Source organism: Hypoxylon trugodes (assembly GCF_022578975.1).
Source record: "Hypoxylon trugodes strain CBS 135444 unplaced genomic scaffold F4822scaffold_6, whole genome shotgun sequence".
Classification (NCBI taxonomy): domain Eukaryota; kingdom Fungi; phylum Ascomycota; class Sordariomycetes; order Xylariales; family Hypoxylaceae; genus Hypoxylon; species Hypoxylon trugodes.
This window is the reverse complement of record NW_026250021.1, coordinates 2,506,813-2,525,725: the sequence shown is the minus strand read 5'-3', so window position 1 is coordinate 2,525,725 and position 18,913 is coordinate 2,506,813. Positions and strand designations below refer to the sequence as shown.

General features: G+C 47.8%; 5 protein-coding genes across 5 annotated transcripts; 2 read left to right on the top strand and 3 right to left on the bottom strand.

Moving 5' to 3' along the window:
• Nucleotides 1-670: 670 nt before the first annotated feature.
• On the bottom strand, nucleotides 671-5,121 carry F4822DRAFT_296067 (uncharacterized protein). The gene is made up of 4 exons (XM_051455110.1): nucleotides 4,409-5,121; nucleotides 4,029-4,343; nucleotides 3,733-3,973; nucleotides 671-3,681 (listed from the first exon to the last, which is right to left on the bottom strand). Exons 1-4 carry the CDS (start codon nucleotides 4,898-4,900, stop codon nucleotides 707-709), a joined length of 4,023 nt encoding a protein of 1,340 aa, XP_051313693.1. The 5' UTR covers nucleotides 4,901-5,121; the 3' UTR covers nucleotides 671-706.
• A 2,275-nt stretch (nucleotides 5,122-7,396) lies between these two features.
• On the top strand, nucleotides 7,397-9,338 carry F4822DRAFT_407948 (glycoside hydrolase family 64 protein). Its single transcript, XM_051458543.1, has one exon. It carries the CDS (start codon nucleotides 7,715-7,717, stop codon nucleotides 8,852-8,854), a length of 1,140 nt encoding a protein of 379 aa, XP_051313692.1. The 5' UTR covers nucleotides 7,397-7,714; the 3' UTR covers nucleotides 8,855-9,338.
• On the bottom strand, nucleotides 9,315-11,272 carry F4822DRAFT_296036 (glycoside hydrolase family 17 protein). Its single transcript, XM_051455109.1, has 3 exons — nucleotides 10,665-11,272; nucleotides 9,833-10,566; nucleotides 9,315-9,778 (listed from the first exon to the last, which is right to left on the bottom strand). The coding sequence occupies exons 1-3, from the start codon at nucleotides 10,879-10,881 to the stop codon at nucleotides 9,776-9,778; spliced, it is 954 nt and encodes a 317-aa protein (XP_051313691.1). The 5' UTR covers nucleotides 10,882-11,272; the 3' UTR covers nucleotides 9,315-9,775.
• Nucleotides 11,273-12,512: 1,240 nt separating this feature from the next.
• On the bottom strand, nucleotides 12,513-16,179 carry F4822DRAFT_296018 (ankyrin repeat-containing domain protein). The gene is made up of 2 exons (XM_051455108.1): nucleotides 14,779-16,179; nucleotides 12,513-14,727 (listed from the first exon to the last, which is right to left on the bottom strand). Exons 1-2 carry the CDS (start codon nucleotides 15,999-16,001, stop codon nucleotides 13,104-13,106), a joined length of 2,847 nt encoding a protein of 948 aa, XP_051313690.1. The 5' UTR covers nucleotides 16,002-16,179; the 3' UTR covers nucleotides 12,513-13,103.
• Nucleotides 16,180-16,625: 446 nt separating this feature from the next.
• Nucleotides 16,626-18,153, top strand: F4822DRAFT_296006 (alpha/beta-hydrolase). Its single transcript, XM_051455107.1, has one exon. The coding sequence runs from the start codon at nucleotides 16,734-16,736 to the stop codon at nucleotides 17,925-17,927; it is 1,194 nt and encodes a 397-aa protein (XP_051313689.1). The 5' UTR covers nucleotides 16,626-16,733; the 3' UTR covers nucleotides 17,928-18,153.
• Nucleotides 18,154-18,913: the final 760 nt, after the last annotated feature.

Here is an 18,913-nt window from a genome sequence, read left to right as displayed (position 1 = left end):
GTCATATAGGTTATTACGACGCTCGTAGCGGCTTACATATACTTGCTGGACAGCGGAGTATTCATATCTGCCGTCTTAGGTATTTAGATACATATGTCAGACCTATCCGATCCCTCGCTAAGAACGACATTACGGCGGTCTAGTGGGTCTTAAGATGCAAAACGCCGTGCGAACCTTGGAATACCTATATAGTGTAGTGGCGTAATGCATTGTGTCCTTGTAAATACAATGGGGTACATGATGAAGGTCTCTGCGTTTATAGGGGCTATAGCACACATCCCGCTATAGAATTAGTGCCCAACCCCCCTTATAAAGAGCGCATTGTAGTACCTAGGTACCTTACTAAAATGCCCTGTAATAGGTACTGTAGCTATAGAGCCCCGAGCTCCGCAAAACCTACCTAGGTACCTAGGTAAGGTTATAACTACAGCACACTTACAGCGTTTATAGCCCTGTGAATTTAGCCCTGACGATGCGGTCCGCCTTCGAATGTTCATAGCATCATCATTTGGGACGAAAAGAAGGGATCACACTAAAAGCCAGAAGGTGCCCGTCCACCCGACACTTTCTTATCTCATTGAAATTAATAAATAGTAGTTTTCATGGAGACGATTCTATCTTGATACATAAATGAAGTAATTAATGAGAATATTAAGATTAGTCCGTAAGTCCGTCTAAATCGGTTATAGCCGTCTAGCCCCCTTTTTTACTCTTCCCAATATTCACCCCCATCATACACTTCATCGTATCCCTCCCCTATATACTCTTCTGCGTAACTTTCTCCATACTCCTCTTCTTCATATCCCCCTTCATATTCCTCCTCTTGATACACCTCTTCTTGATACGCTGCCTGATATCCCTCTTCTTGGTACTCAACCTGTTCCTGGTATTCTTCTTGATACTCTCCTTCCTCTGGTTCCTCGTATTCCAGGGCCTCATACTCCGGCTCTACATACTCTTCTTCGTACTCTGCCTCACCTTCTTCTCCACCTTCTTCTACCTCTTCTACCTCTTCCTCATAATACTCTCCCTCGTACCCTTGGTTTTCGTCGGCGTTATCTTCGTCGTTACCGCCATCGTCATCCTCCCCTTCCTCAGACTCTCCTTCATTTTCGTAAGAGAATTCATATGCCTCTTGGTCGTCATCAGCCTCTCCATACCCCTGTTCGGCATATTCTCCCTCGTATTCGTTTCCATCACTGTTATCATCGTCATCGTCGTCTACTGCTTCCCCTTCCTCTTCATGTCCGTCTACGTCGCTAGAATTATACGCTTCGTATTCTCCCTGATAGTTGTAGTCAATATCTTCATCGTATGTGTAATCTCCGTTGATATTTCCCTCAGCTTCGTCATCGACATCCTCGTCGGAATTTTCATCCTCATCCTCATCTTCGTCGGCATCTTTATCAGTGTCCCAACCATCCTGGTTTTCATATAATATATTAGCATCGGGTTCCCAAACCCCGTTGTTCGCCTCAGTGTTATCATATCCAAAGTTCGAATATTCTTCCTGGTAGATCTCGCGATCCTCTTGTTCATCTCCAAGGCCTTCGCCTTCGTTGAAGTCCGAGTCGGAGTCATGGTCAGAGTTATCTTCCCAGCTGCTCTCGGAGCTATCGGTGTAGTATTCAGCACCGTTCGGGCTGGGGAGAGTCTCAATCTCCGTATTCTGTAGATAATCGTTACCAATACTTTGGGTGGCTTGATTGTCGTTGTTGTTTTGGTTTAGGATAGATACTCCTATAGCTGCGATAGCCCCGCCAGCTATAATCCCACCTGCCGCATCGGCTGCGGCTTTGCCCCAACCACCCGAGCTGTGGCTTTGATCATTGTTATTCGCTGGCGCACCATAAGGGGCCGGGTCAAAGTGGGTGTTTGGCACTTGCTTTTGCTCGTAGCCGGGATATGGCTCTCCGTATTGGGGTTGAGTTCCATCGAAACCTGGCTGTGGCTGGTTTGGCGGTGCCTGGTTTGATGGTGGTTGATCTTGTGATAGTTGAAATGGCGGTGTCTGACTTGGTGGTGCCTGGCCTGGGTTTACTTGAACATTCACAAACTGCCCCCCTTCATTTCCATGGTAAGATGAAGCCTGTCCCTGGCCATTGGCGTTCCACGACTGGCTCTGCTGGTAATAAGAGGCACTAAGACCTTGACCCTGATGATTGGGTCCTCCTTGAGGACGGTAGGTACTACTGCTACCGAAATCGCGCCTAGACTGCACGTACGGCGGAGAAGGATGCTGGACCGTTCCATTCATCCCCCGAGGATTGGGCGGTTGGTTTGATGGGGGAGTCCAAGCCTTGAATTGCTGGTCCCTTGGAGCTTGAGGAATACTTCGCTGCCCCGGACTGGGCTGGTCCTTCCCACGGAGTGACGAGAAAGCCTTACCAAGAAAACCAAGTGTCGAATGAGGTTTCTGGGACTCAGGCTGTCGAGGTGCACTCACGGGATGCTGAAATTGAGGCCTTGCCGGTGGAGGCAGTGCACGGATAGAGCCTTGCATAGGAGATTTTCCTTGTGACGGCATACCTGCAAAGCTCTGTGGCTGGGGCTTGGACTGCTGCGGCGGTGGCCTCACGGGCTTTCGCATCTGAGGGTTCGTCGGAGCAAAACCTGCTGGCGCCCTCTGCGGAGGTCGGGACTCCATGGCCGTCAGTGAATTGGGGGGAAACCCCACAAGTCCTTGAAGAACGTTTCCTGGCGCTCCCGGAACTAGTCGTCTTTGGAGTGCACTAGGCCCTCCCTTTGTGCCTGTCCCTGGTTGGAGGGATTGGGGCATTGGTCCTGTTCCATTCCTGGGTGCTTGTTGACGAGGAGTTGGCTGCGGGGGGGCGGGCGAAGGCAAGGGTTTGCGGGTTACAGAGTTCTGCTTCGTGGCAACAGGATTAATAGGTCTTGAAGTCGTGACTCCGATAGGTCCAATATTTCTTTGGCTTGAGCCTTGATTGGACTCTGCACGTTTTGCTGAAAGATTCGATGATAGAGGTTGACTGGAAGGATCCTTTGGCATTTCGGGACGAAAGGGGCTGAAAGCCTTCGGCGGCTCCTGGCGTGGCTGTGGTACTGTACCCATGCTTGTCGTTCTGTTAATATTATTTGGGGGCTGACGAGCTTGCTGGATACCTTGTGGAGGGGCACCGTTAGTGGGTTGGTATATCTTCCGCGGGTCCGACATGTTGAGTGTTATTTTAATGTCGTTACGAAGGGCATTTTCTTGTCGGGCAGACATAGTACTTGGAGGAGTAGGTCTGGTGGGTCCTATAGTCCCGACTATGGGCATTGTTGTTGAGCGAATAGACTGACTACTTGAAGGCCTGGCTCCTACTTGTAGCACGCTTGGGATGTTCATTCCGCTAGGGATAGAGTTCTGTTGCCGTGGAATAGGTGGTGGTCTAGACTCGTACGACATTGCCCCACTAGACATAAGGGGTTTCAAGGGTTGCATCGGAGGCAGTCCTTGGGCTAACGGACTTGGGCCCCTTTGAACCAACGATCTGCCTGGCAGCGTCGCGACTGTATTGCTAGTCGGTATATTTGGCTTCGTAATCGTCCCCGGGCGCATTGATTCCGGATGATTTCTGGTAGGCATCGGTCTCGATATCACAGGCGCAACTTTGATCATGCCTTCGACTCTTCTGTTTGGCTGCGGTGGGACTGAACCCTTGTTATTGGCCTGCTGGGCTATGGAAATAGTTAGTAAGGTATAATGTGATTGTACTGGAGTTAATTTACCTTGGAGAATTTGAATGTTTTGCCTGAGTCTTGATGTGTCAGAGTTTTCGGATTGTGCCGGCTGGGTTCGCTGAGGCTTCGGTTTCGAAGGTAGTCTCGCCTTCTTTATAGTACTGATAATAAACACGTAGTTCTCATCCTCTCTGTTGGAGAATGTTGCGATGGAATGATGGTCACAGCCCATCATCTCCTTAGTCTTCTCTCCGCGGATAGCAAGAGTTGCTTGGAACTCGTTCACACACTATTGAGATATTAGTACAATATTAATCCGGGTACGGTATCGACAGTCGACTTACCAATATCGATTGAGTGGGCGTCGGTAATTGCTCAAAGCACGAAAAGATTCTTCTGCCCGATGCACACTTCTTGAATTCGATCGGAATTTTCCGCAGCTCTTCGCCATTTCTGCTTATCCAGGTAGACAGTTGTCGTTCCCAATCCTTGGTGACCCTTATCCCAGAGGTTATCCTGCTTCGCACGAGCTGCTCGAATATCTTCAACCAGGATTCCTCTGGAGATTCGCGTTGGGGTGTTCCAAGGAAGACGATTGCCTTGACGCAATCCTTCAAACCGGAATAATCCGTTTGGGTACCCCAAATCTGATTCATGCTCTAAACACAAGTTAGCCTGATGAACAATGTGTGGTAAGCTAGGGTTAAGGGGCGTCGAGACTTACAGCCTCGATAAGTAGACCGCCAACATCATGACCAATGAGCACGAGCGGCCTAGTAGGGGGGGCTTGGCTGCGAACGGCAACAATCCCATCTAGCAGTCGCTTCACAATACATTTGAAGTTCTCCGTCGAGCCCCCGAAGAGTTCCAAAACGTCATAATTGAACGTAAGTATTCTAACGGACTTGAGATCTTTAGGGATAAGATCCCGCAACCACATAACTCCATCTCGTGTCTTCCATGTGTCGCCACTTCCTCCAAGCCCATGTACGGCAATTATATCTACTGCTTTGGATTCCACATGCCGGGCAGGATTAGGAGGCTTTGTCAAGCAGACTAGGTTAGTCAGTTGGGCGACCCTAGGGGGATTAGTTGGACGTTCCGAACGGGACATGGCGGGGAGTCGGGGTGAAGGTGAAAATGGGCTTGGAGGTCTTTGGGGATACCCCAGGCCTTGACGACCTAGAGAGTGTGCTGGGTTAGCTAAAGATGCCATGGTTCATGGGCCTGGCGTCGTAATGATTCTGCTTAAGATCGAAGAGATGGTAGGATTGAACCGGAAGGTCGTGCTGGGTGTTACAAGGAGATTATATAAAAGATACGAGGATGCTGCACCCACTATACTATGGCTAATGATTTGTAGATATAATTACCACCACCATTTCCGAAGGATTATTTAGTGTGGATAGGAAGTCTCGAATTTTACAGCTTGCTGCGTCGTACCCCTGCGCTTGGAGCGCGTGGAAGCTCATTCCAGAATACATGATAGAAGGCTATTGTGGCATCACCATGCGCATAAGCTATTGATGCTGGTGTGAGATGTTACAGTCCTGGGTTTTGGATGTATCATATTCTTCAGCAAAATATCAAATGACTAGAGCGATCGTTCGCGACGTTGTAGCAGGACACCGGGAAGACGCGCGCATGTAACCTATACCCCTACGTCTGAGCTACTCCGCTAAGGTGGTGTGGTCTAATTATGATCAGTAGTAAATAACCCCAAATATAGCATCCTAATTTTTTTTCCTTCTTGAAGTAGTCTGCCTCAATAGCGGATGTATACCTAATTGGGCGACGATGCGATTGGGGGGACATTGAAAAATGCAGGAAGTCGTTTTGCCAAGGCAGCCTGCTTCTACAGCCGCTAAAATGGAACCAGCCCCGAGACAGACGTTCGCAGAGTTATACCTCGGTCCCGAGGACTTCTGCTGCGCCTGAATGCTACGGTAAGATCCTCCTGCGGCTGAGAAAACTAGAAGCCAGAATATGTACTTTTTTTTTCATTTCTTTCATTAATTTCTGGTTGATCACATCAGTAGTGCGTGAGACGTGCAGTTGTTCCTTGGCTTTCGACCCCATATCTCGGTATGAAGATATAGGTAGGTACAAATATAGAAGGATTCACGCGCATAGCCGCCAGCCTTAAGAATCAGTAATGGTTGATGAAACCTCTCAGGGGTAGCCCATTCTATATGCTGTTTGCAATGACTAATAGTAATGGTAAATTACTAACGACGAATTTCTCACGTTTTGTAGAGACGGCTAGACGGCCGAACACTTGTCAGATTTAAGTCTCACTTATTACCTAAGCAAGTTTCTCCTCTATGATATAAACATTTTAATCATATTGAGCTGATGACTAATATGATTAGGTAAAGCTAAATCCAAATGCTCACGGTCGCGGACAATTCAATTGGTATTCATAAGTTTAGGAAAAACAACATCAATCACCGCAATCCAAAGAAGCATCAAAAAGAAATCTATCTGACTCTTACACCTCTGTTTCTAATGACTATGCGATCTCTAGAATCTCTTCATCCAAAACGCCATCAATATTAGCTTGAATGGCCTCCCCATTCATTAATCCATGGACGTATGATTCACCAACGAAAAACCATTTCGACTTCTGTTCCCTGGTAATGTAGGGGACCCCGCTACCAAACAACACAACCACAGGGTCTGCATCAGACGGTCCTATTCCCACCCCCCCTCCGAAATTATTATAAAAGACATATTGTAGCAGAAATTACGTGCCAGAGATGTGTATTCTTCTGGTTGCCTATCACCTGAGTGATGCGCTTCTAGATCTATCGAACCCCTTACGGTTTCGGGAAGTGCCGATAAAACCCGATTCTGATTGGAACTGAAGAGGCCTCGTAAGTATCGTGGGCCGTCTTTGAGATTTTGGTCCGCTTGGCGTCCTCCAAGTTCGTGTTGCTCGGCAGTTGTGGCCCTAATGAAATGCGTTGTCCAGTCCGTAGCGTCTTCCGCTGTTTCCAATAAACATGTCGTTAATTCGAAGACACGGAATTGGATGATTGGTAAAATTCACCCTTTGACGTAACTTTTTCGTTGAACCGCGAGACCTGGGTGATTTTACTTGCCTTTATGCCACTAACTGTGAGGATGGATTTGTCTGAGGTTTCGTGGAACTTGAGCTTAAGCCCCGTCAATGCCCTGTAGTTCCCGGGAACCCTAGGACTTCTGGTTGGGAGTCGCTAGAGAGGTAGGAGAGGCTTGTCCGGATGGATTTATTAAATTCTTCAAAATCGCTCCAATCAGGGCACCAGGCTTCTATAGTAAAAGCCGACTGACTCCGGTAGCCTTGTTCTACGCCGGCAGCATAGTCCGAGTTAAGGGCTTAAGGGCCGGGGGTATATTCCAAAAGTCTCAACACTAAGCTCATAGTCCAAACAAGCTATAGACGTTGTGCCTGATTTCCAACGCATTCTAGTACGGGCGCTCTTTGGGGATAGCTTTAAAGGTGTAAACTTGCGGCGTTAACTTGCTATCTGGGACCGCTACTTAAAGATGTGTTGATTTGATGTTGGATGGCCTACGCTGGGTTAGGGGTAGGGGTAGGGTAGACGGAGGGGTAAATAGAGGGGTAAGGGGTAGGGTTTTATTTAGCCCCTTTACCCCTATTTCTCTACAATAAGTACCTCTGTACTGCCTGAGATTGATAAAGCAAACTTGTAGTCTATTTTAGAATTGATTCTCCACAAGCTAATGCAAGAAGATCGTGCTTGCTTTCAAGATTTATTAGTAACACTTTTAAAATTTACAGGATAAGGTGCGACTTTAGAAGCCTACGTCATCATCAGATGGCGCTGCCAATTTCTTGCTTACATGTCGCTCCCGCGTACTTTCGAGGAATCTAGACAGTTCATCAACCAAACAGTTTCAAGTTATACGGCTAGCTCGAGAGAACCGAAATCCATGAAATTTTGGATAATCAATCTTATTCGTTTATGAAATTTCAGCAAATGTTGATATTATCACCGCTGAGGACTCAAACAACACTTACACTATGCCTGATTCATTACAAGTCGCGCTGAAGAACAGCAGCGACTCAAGTGAAACATACGCATACATCACCGGGATAGCCCTCCAACATGGCGGACGGCGTTGTTTCCTCAAAGCCGACGGTCAAGGCCTCTACTTTCCAAAGGATCCACCTGCAATCGGCTCCCCACTTACCGAAGACTGCGCCATCCCACTTGGCCCTCCCGAAAACAAAGTCACCGTGACTATCCCCCAGATGGCCGGTGGTCGAGTATACATCTCACGGGGATCCCGCCTTACATTTCTACTCAACCCGGGGCCGGCTCTTGTTGAGCCCAGCGTCTTGAACCCGACTGACGCGAACATTAACATCGACTTCGGCTTCTGCGAGTTCACACTCAATAACGACCAGTTCTACGCCAACATCACGTATGTCGACTTTGTCCCGCGTCTGCCTATCGCGATCTCGTTACATACGACCGAGGAAGTGGGTCAACATGTCCTTGGCATGCAACCAAACGGCGTAGACGAAATCGCAAATGGGCTTCGCCAGCAGACAGCGTTAGATGGAAAGCCCTGGGATAAGCTCATCGTTGAGTGCGAAGGCCAGATTTTGAGAGTTCTGAGTCCCACACACGGAGGCGCGGTAGGGGCTAGCTTTGACGGATTCTTTGAGACGTATGTCGACGATGTGTGGAAGAAATTCCGCAAGACCGGGCAACAGATCAAGATCAACACGCAAGCCGCCGCAGGTGTGCTTACCGGCGAGTTTATCTCCGACCACGAGATAAAAATCGGGGATGAAGTATTTGAGAAGCCGACTACGGCGGATATTTTCGGGTGTAACAGTGGACCCTTCACGACGGGGCCGTCAGAGACGCGCAATACGATTATTCCCCGCCTGGCAGCCGCGTTCGCACGCTCGACGCTGCTGATACAAGGTACGACGGAGCACCCGTCACATCCCCGGACATATTATAAACAAGACCCGAAAAACCATTACGCGCGCCTGGTGCATGAGCACAATGTCGATGGGAAGGGCTATGCATTCGCCTATGACGATGTGCTACCGGATGATTATGCCGTGGAAGATCAATCTGGGAAGGTAAATCATGGGGAACCCCTGGAGTTTGTTGTCAGAGTGGGGGGTAAGGCGGCGCAATAGTGTGTGGATATCCCTGATATCTTTACTGATGACGATTCGTTGGGATGGGGCGCAATATGGCGTTTCAATAGGTCAGCGAATACTAGCTGAAGCATTCACTAGTATAGGTTTTGTATGGGCATTGCTTCATTCTGTTTTGGAAAAACATCTCATCTCCGCTGTGCGAAGCACTAAGCAGATGAATATTTGTTCGTATAGGTCTTCGGGTATTTTATGATTGCTAAGAGCATCTTGAAGTTATCGTACGCCGGTGTGGGGTTCTATGGGGAGTCCATACAACGCTAGGGGAGTTATAAGCGAACTCTTTGAAAGGGCGGCCTTTTATTGTACCCCCAAGCATGTTTTCTCGTGTCGTTAACCACCTAGGTACCTATCAATGCGATGAATTGAAACAATAGTAGTTATGGAGAAATTTCAGCAAATACTGCAAGACGACTTCGTACTCTCACGGCCTCCAGTAGGATAAAAAGTAGGTATATGTTCAGCAAATATCATGTCGATAAAAAACAATTGACAGCTATTATCTTCTAAATTTAACTAGCGTATATTTATAGACTCGTACCAGCCAAATTTTCTAATCGACAATGGCTAACATCGAATAATCAGCACTATGTTAAGTTGGAATAGCAATAGTGTTGCAATGATAAGAGGTTGGACCTTATTTACGCCTAGTCTCCCGGTCCAAAACATTAAAGCGTAGTATTCCCTATGTGTATACTACTGCAAGAACCCGAGCAATGCGCGTAATCAACCATGTGGTAACCCTAAATTGCATTATATAGTCCATAGCCTAACCTTCTAACCTCTATGTCCAAAAAGCCCAACGTCAAGTATTAACACCAAAATCTCCCAAAGCAATGGCCATTATAGGATCTATGTTCTTCAAGTGTCTAGGATAACGAGGTTCGTTCGCAAAGGAAATTACTATTGAGATGTCAGTGATCATTGAAACTGATCCAGTAATAGACGAGAACTTACACAAGATAGATCATAGCTCTGTTGGACAGCGTTCAGGTCGCCGGCAGGGAAGATGCCGAAGTCGGGGGAAGCCTGGCCGTACTGAGACTCCTGGAGGTCGTACCACCAGAGGTTAACACCGCTAGCAATCAAACTGCAAGCAATGTCCTGCCAGTAGATACGCGCGTTCTCGGCACTGGGTACAGCAGCACCGACTGTCTTTCCAGATACAGGCCAACCAGTCTCAGTAACGTATACGGGCTTATCGCCAGCAAGTGCCTTAGTCTTGTTGAAACCGTCGTAGAATCGTTCGGGTGCGTCGCTGATGCTGTTGGGCTTGCTCTGTTCCCAGTAAGGGTAGCCGTCGAAACCTAGCCAATCGATGTTGTCGATGACAGCGCGGTTCGTGCCGTTCAGGAACGAGTCGTACGTATCGACGTGGCCGACGGGGACACCAGCGAGCGGGGTGCCGGAGATCGCGCTGCGCACCTGTGAGATGCAGTCGATGAGCCTCTGGGGACCGACGCCGACTTCGCCGCTACCGTCTCGGTAGAGATCTTCGCTGCCGACAGAGATACCGACAACGAGGTCGGTAAAGGCTGAGCCGTATTGGCTAATGGCGGCCTTGAGGGCGGCGATTTCGTTCGTGATGGCTTGGTCGCTGCCCGATACCCAGAGACCCAATAAAAGGGTTGTTTTGGTTGAAATGGCGGCCGGGATGGCGCTAATAACATCACTAGCGGTTCCCCATTGGACTGTTAAAGTTGTGTTAATGCCCAACGTATTCCCAAGTTGAAGAGACACTGTGGTAAACAAAAGATAAATCAAGGATATAATATCGGATTCAACTTACTCATAGAGTAGAGACGAGCGCTCGTCCATCCAGTAGTACCACTGAGGGTTTTGGCGCGGTTGAATTCATATTCGAAGTCGGCTTGTTGCTTAGCAGCTTGGTTGAGGAAAAAGGCTCCATAGTTGAAGCCTTTGATGCCGGAATTAGCAGCACTAACAGCAGCAGTAGCAGTGCTAGCGGTGGCTGCAAGGCCGACAAGTGCCGAAGAGAAACGCATCTTGATAGTGTATTAAGAGGTTATTAAGCGAGGGAAAGTCGACGACGGTAAGCGAATGACAGCTACAAGGAGCAGCTAAAGGTCGTGAGGATAATAAATAGAAAGAATGTTGTTGAAGAAAATATTAAGTGTATTTTAAGGGTTATAAAGGAGAAGGAAAATGGGAGGAATCAGAAAAAAAGGATCAGCGGTTCTAGAAGTAAAGCAAAGAGCTTATTCGGAAAGGGGATCGAAAATCGGATCACATCAACATCCCTCGTACCGATAGGGCGGGTTCATTGGTACTAGAATAGCCCAAGACTCCACATTCAGTGGATGGCTCTTAGTGTATTGCCGGCGCTACAGCGCTATAAACCCCTGAGCAACCCTCCCATAACCCCTGAACCTTCGTATTGTAGACCCACAATCCGCTCAGCCTCAATTTTCAACTGAGAACAACAAATCAGAGTGGGAATTGGAGGTACTTGTATGCAGCTAGGGTCGGAACACATACGTAGTTGCGTACTAAGCCAGCCATACGTCACTCGTCCTACAGTTCAAATAAGTAAACATCGCGCTCTTTTGTCGTGATTCCTCTGGCCACTAATAAATGCCTAATAGTAAGTTAAGTTTCTCTAAATAAGACTATGCCATTGGTTAGAAATACTATAAACTACTCCTATCAAACCAAGTCTTGTAACTTAACTATCCGTTAAGCTTTGGCCAATAAACAAGCTATGGCCAAAATACTCAAAGCTTGATTGGCCCACTCAAGGCAGCAACTCTGCCAACTTTTACAACCCGCAAGCATGGTAAATGTAAATATGGGCCAAGACCTTGTCTGGTTCCATACGCGTGTATTTCATCCCCTATTTCATACTGAAAGATACTTATTTCAGGACCCCTCGATTCACTCCCCTCTTTCCATTTTATTTGAAATATGGAACGACGTATTTTTATATGAAAATTGTATGATTAAATACATTATTTGGTGGGATGTAGGTGGAGTATTCGACCCGTATTTACATTTACCATGCTTGCGGGTTGTAGATTGTTGTTAATTTAGCAGGGGTACTCGCCTTGGAATATCTTGGAAATCAGGAGTCAAAAGTGGAACTTGCTTAACTTCCATAACTTCTTATATGAAGGGTGATATTTTATGCACTCATCACGACACTGAACAACTTTATCCTTTCAGAGCCAGATCACCTAATACTATTCCTCCTTAAGTAACACAACACTATAGATTACCTAATATCAATGATTACCTAACAGCAACGAAAGGGGTCCGATGTATATTATTTGATTCGCGAGTTCCTGGATAGAAGACCCAACACTTGAGACCTTTTTTCTTCGGAATGGGAACCTTGTTTAGTCTCAAGTTTATTATCTTGTCGTTCAAGCAAACTAAATGCATGGTGGGAAAGGACTTACATAATCCATTATCCCCTCCCTTTCCAAGCTTAGTTCAACAACCACCTCGACTAAAATATTATATATCATAGTAAACAACAAAAGGATCGCCTAATACCTCTCTTAATCGGCTATTATTTAATAATTATGCCCCTGAGTGACTTTGAAAGTTTCAAACCTTCCCAGTCGCCCCCGACTTTCGTCTCACAATCTCCTACTAACAACGGCGACCTAGCCCACTTGAAAATAATCTATTGCTCCCTATGGCAATAACCCCACAATGGTTTAGTGGTCTTCATTTGCAACGTCGTCTGACCTTAAACTTTCTTCGAGCCGGGACTGGCAATTTTCTCAAGTAGCAACTTAAGTATGTTCCCATTCCCGCATTCAGCAGCCCACATCAATGGTGATTTACCTGCATTATCCATCCGTTTGACGTTAGCGCCCTTCTCGAGTAGCAACTAAACGATATCCTCGTATCCCGAGTTGATGGTTCGTATTAACAGCGTTTGACCTTCGTAATCCGGCGACTCTATATCGGCTTCCTTCTCAATAAGGAGCCTAAGGGTAGACTCGTACCCCTGACTAGCGGCATAGAGACACGGCGTCCCACCCTCGTTACCACTTCTTGGGTGGATATTGGCTCCCTTATCGATCAGTAACTCAACTACCTCCTCGGATCCATACTTTGCAGCAAATAACAGCGGCGTCCAACCATAACTGGTCCTTGGGTCTGGATCAATTCCGTCGACAGCTAATAGAAGTGTCACCACTTCCTTATAATGTGTGCGTACCGGAACCCTTTTCAACCCAGTCGGTACCATCTATAGCTAACGACAACGCCGTCTCGTCGTCTCGACTCCGGACGTTGACATCGAACTGACCCGTAGCAAGCCTCTGTGCACGGCGTACATTAGCGGCGTCCAGCCATCTTCAGCATTCCCAGTGTTCCTAGTCACGCGTTTGTCGGCGAGTAGTAGCCTTAGAACTCCCTCTCTTCCCTGGCGAGCGGCCCAATATAGTGGCGTGCATTGGTAGATGTCATCTACTGTATTCACATCCAATCCATCTTTTTTGAGTAGTAATTCGACTATACTTTCATGCCCCCCCATCGCCGCTAGCATGAGAGATGTCCACCCATCCCCACCCCTAGAATTAGGGTCAACGCGATGATCAGCAAGTAGTAACTCTACTACCTCTTCATGTCCCATCTCGGCAGCGATAGCAAGGGGCGTCAGTTTTGCTGTGTTGTCGCGCTCTTCTGGGTCAAGGCCCTCTTCGAGCAACATCCTAACCAATGCCGTGCGACCACTTCCTGAGGCACACCACAATAGCGTAGTACCATGGCACTTATCCTTAAATTTCAAGTTGGCATTGTGCTGGCTCATTAGGATTTTAATTAATGACTCTCTCCCGCTCAAGGTAACGTACCAGAGCGGCGTCGCACCACATCGGTCGGCTTCCGACCTGTCTAACAGCACTCTTGCAGGTGATCCCTGTCCTCCAAGAAGCAACCGACCTTGCGGCGGAAGCATATTAAAGCCCTCGAGGTTCGGATCAACGCTTTCAGTGGCTAGTAACCGTTGCACTACCATATCATGTCCCTCCTGCGCAGCCCATGACAGAGGCGTTCGCCCGTAGGCGTCCCTGACATTTGGATCATGCCCATGGCTTAGCAAAGTCGAAACCAATTCGTCTAGCCCAAAATACGCCACGACATGTAGTCCCATCACTTTGTTAGGCGACCTTGACCCATGGTCGTAAGACATTTCATCACGGTCCATCATCGCCTGGCTAGCAGCGGAAACCTTATTATCACTATCGAGAAACTTAAGTACCAACTGTTCACCTAGAGAGGTGGTATCATGAGCGTGATAACCCCAGTTTTGGGCGGCATAGTTGTAGAATGGATTCGACTTCAAACGGTTTCTGAATTTCCTATGTTTGTGACAGAAACCTGCTTCAAAGATATCAAACGATAGATAGGAAACACAGGTCGCCAGTATTTCTGACTGCGCATTCGGGAACCACTTCTCCTGCGTCTGTTCGAAGTATTCTTGTGTTGTATGATGCACTAGCTCAACGGTCTTGTTTTCCGCGTTAATTACAACTAAACCGAAACACACCGAAATCATTCTTTCGATTTTCTCAAGGTTATCTTCGTCAAGACCAGAGCTACCGATCTCAACAGCAAGGGCGTGTTGCAGTTCTCGAGTTATCAAGGGCCTTCTCGTGTATGTAACCCATGAGAGAACCCCGTTCGCAAGTTTCTTAAAACCTGGTCTCTGTTCATTGATTCTGGCCATTGCGTCGTCGTACGCTTGATCTAAAACATCCGCCTGGTCCTGGCCTGGTTCCGAATGTCGTTTCCGGAACTGTGCCAAGGTATCTTTGGCAGCTCTTGGCGTAGTCTTGTCGTCCAGTGAGTTAAGGTAAATTTGTGCCAAGAGAAACCTGCAAGTCTGTCAGTAAGGGGCTCCCCAAGAGTATTTTACAGTGACATACATCCCATCCACCACACTCGATATGCTAGTCACAATCTCATCCCGTAACTTTTGGTTCCAATCATCAAACGCCGTTAGTTGTTGAATGTTTTCTCCCAAATACATTCTTATGTCCGTATTATTTGCGCGAATCTCTAGGGATGAGCTGCTGTCGAATTTCTTCGCAATATCTGGAATAGACCGTGAGGTAGCAAAGATATTTACTCCACATTCAGCCTGAATGGCGAAGAGCTCATCCAAAAACCTCGATCGGCAGGACGTTTCGCATTCGTCAACCGCATCAACCAGAATGAAGATCTTCGTATACAAACCGGCTGTATATCGGAGAACTTGTAAAACTTCGTCGAATGATGACTTCGTCCGCTCCCGATCGTGCTTTTCGTAAAGTTTTTCTAATCCTTCTGGGAGAAAAGGCTGGCATTGGGTGAGCTGTTTCAATAAACACTTGAAAAGATCCTCGGTCTTCTGCTCATGTGTCCGCCGAAAATTAAAATAAATATACGCAATGCCAACGTTTTGGTCATCCCCGAAGAGAGCTTTGAGTTTATCCACAATAATTGATGTTATGAATGTCTTTCCAGCTCCAGGCATTCCAGGGCAGAATAACGTCTTTCCTTCGCTTTGCAACCACCCCTGGAACTCAGGGGAGTCTAGAAGCCACTGTCCAGTCCCAGCCTGACGCCGCTTAATGAGGTTGCTTTGTTGAGAAGCCTCATCAATCGGAGTAAGCCAATGAAGGATAGAATTTCGTTTTTGATCATCTTGGTACCGATTTAATCGATCTACTCCCTTCTTGGTAGCAAAGGTTGCCTGGCTGGATAGTCCTCCGAGAAAGGTATGGAGCAACGATATGTTCGCAGTAATCCGACCGCGGAGCTCGTCGATTTCTTTTGAATCCCATTTGAATCGCTTCCAGATTCTTCTAACTCGTTTGCTTGTATTTCCATCATTTAAATCAAATTCGCTGTATTTATCCAACGTCTGACGCAGTTTCTCAAGTACGCATTGACAACCGTCAACAATTTCGCGCAGAGAGCTCAGTTGCTGGCTATTGAGCTCGCATTCTGCCACGTTGACATCAACATCCTGGAGAACAATCCCAAGGCTTCTGACCTCATCAGATATGTTCTTGAACTGATCCGGGGCGCCAACAAACTGTTTGCGGATGTCGTTTACCAATTTCAAGACTGTAATGCCGTCACCGATACCTATTCCGAAGCTCATTTCGTCTTTATCTAATTTCCTAACCTTTGGCAAGGTGGGCTACTATGTTTGAATGAATCATGCGCATGGTACGTTAGGACTTTTTAAGGGCGGCTCAGTAAATAGGTCTCCGTGAGACCAGCGAGGCATTTCACACGGCGCTTCGCCCAAGTCGTTTAGGAACTGCACGCACACCAAAGAGCATGGCTTCCTAGAGTTTGTGGTTGGTTGGAGGGATCATAAAATGTTAGCTAAGTCAGTGATACGAAAGTGGCGCATCTAAGAATTGATTTCGTTGCATAATGGTGCTCCCGCTTGTTTTGTATAGTTTTTGTCGTTGGTAAAGCATTTTATTCCTTAACCCAATCCCAATGAAAGATGATGGTGATTCTCATTGTCCCACTTCAGAAGTGTGGGTTGTCATTCAGCCCCACGATTCGAAGTTTAGTTCATCGCCACAGTAGAAAAATAAGGATACCCTGGGGGTATTATCATCATGGTAATGGCGGGTTGGTGGGTGCTTTTCGAATAAACTAGGGTGCCGCCCCTTGCATATCCCTTTGTCACTAGATGCTGCAGGCTAGTACTATCTATGATTTGGCAATTTAACTGTTGGTCAGCAAGGGAGCAGACCACAGTTTATTCAAAGTCGTAGACAGCGCGACTGAGACAAAGAATATTTTGTAGTCAAACCATCACAGTAAAGACAGCCGCTGTGTCCCTACACTTTCCCAAACCCCTCGCCTTCTTACCATGATGAACAACTCTACCTTCCTTCCGCTGGCGTTCCTAGTCAACCCATTTGCCAGCTTCACCTCAGCCTTTGGTCCTAATGGCATCTCCAATCCTGTTAGCAGCCCATCCTCGGGGGGTGGCTCGACCTGTATTTCTGGGGATGTCACGTTATCTATCAATACAACTGGGACTAATCTTCTTTATGAGGCATCCCAAGATCAGACGGCCGTAACAGAGTCATTTGTCGAATTGTTCCAGGTAGGCTCAACCTTCGCCGCCGACGTCACCGCTAAAGAGCCCAGTGCCATTTCGGGTGACTACGGCATCTTCGTCAAGCTCTGCCTACCTAGTGACCCTGAGGTCTTGGCCAAGGTCAAGACGGTGCAGCTGTTGACACATGGAGCCACTCTCGACCACACCTACTGGGATATTGCCCCAGGCTACAGCTACGTCGACGTAGCCTCGGCAGCAGGCTATGCGACGCTCTCCTACGACCAGCTGGGGGTAGGCAAGTCGGACCACCCAGATCCCATCCAGACCGTGCAGGCCACCGCCCAGGTCGCCGTCACACATGCGCTAGCCGGATTACTCCGGAACTCCGAGCTGGGCGGGTATCGCTTCGAGAAAGTCGTGGGTGTCGGGCACAGCGCGGGAAGTACGCTGACCCAGGGCATTACCACGCAGTACCCGCAGGACTTCGACGCCGTGATCTTGTCCGGCACCAGCGCTAGCGCGGACTCAGTCGCACTGACTATGGCAGCCTTCAACCTCATCAATGCAAACACAGACCCTGCACCCCAGTTCCAACATCTACCAGCCGGCTACCTAACGCAGCAGTCGGCCGTTGGTATCCAGTTCGCCTTCTACCGGCACCCCAACTTCGACGAGGATGCATTCCACCAGCAGGTTGCCCACAAGCAGACAAACACACTGGGCGTCCTACTCACGCTGGGCGGCATCGTAGCGCCATCGACAGAATTCACTGGGCCGGTAGACATCGTGAACGGCGAGAATGATCTCGTCTTCTGCGGCGGCAACTGTCTCCACCCGACAGATCAGAGCAGCACAGCCTTATCGATATTCTACCCGGCAGCGTCGAAGGGGAGTCAGACGTATATTGCGGCGGGGGCTGGTCATTCTATTGCAGCCCATAAGAGTGGACCGGATAGCTTCAAGCACATGATCCAGTTTTTACAGGACAACAGCCTGTAATTAGGTACTGACTCCAGAGAGAAGTGGACGCGCAGTGATGGTTAAGGGGGGTTATAAGTTGTATTCACGTGCGGTTTAAAAGAGAGAGAGATGTGAATATGAGGCTTTTTAGGAACCTACTTGTATCAGGTATCTGTACAAAAGTCTTATCTCGGTGGAGAATGGTAGCACAAAATACTCTCATGCACCGGTCTCAAGTGTGAAATTAAGTGGCGTTGTCCAGCCTATTAAGAGCGATGCAGAAATGCAAGCTACCGCCCAGCCACCACGGCTCGAGGGAAGTTCAAATATGAATACCCTAGGGGGTCTGTTCATAAAAAACAACCTCGGGTCGGAGGCCAACACTTGAAGGGCCATACCAATCTGCCACCTAAATAACTATAATCATCACCACTAGGTGGTATCTTTAAACAGAGTTTCCCAAATTAACGAACTAAATGAGCCCTTCGAAAACATAATTATTCCCAGCTTTCGCTATGGAGTAGGCCAGACATCTACCTATAAAAAGGGGTTTGGACCCATCTTTTCCACTGCAACATTGTTTGCCCCCATGCATCGATATCAAGACCTTCTGCCTACCGATAAGATACGATTCGCGACTAGACGTACAGTTTTATGGAACATATATATTCTGCCGATAAGCCGACCGAAATCCTCTCCCTCGGAGTAAACAATGCCAGAACCATCCTCCTCGTTAACGCAGTCAATCGTAAACGATTCGCCCATGTAACGGCCGAACTCGATGTTCTCCCGACTACGAAGGAGCAATAAATCCCAACTGTGACACCAGGAAACAATATCGACCGCCTATACACTGTTTCCGAGGAGGAACACTCCCGAGTCATGCTTCTATATAAATACTCTCGCTTTGAAACAAGGTTACGAGAACGCGTGACGATGATCTGCAACCATGTGTAGTGCGCAAAATAGGCGGAGTCGGCGTTTCCCTCAGGCATGTCGTGGCCTAGCAAAAGAGCGCGGTTTAA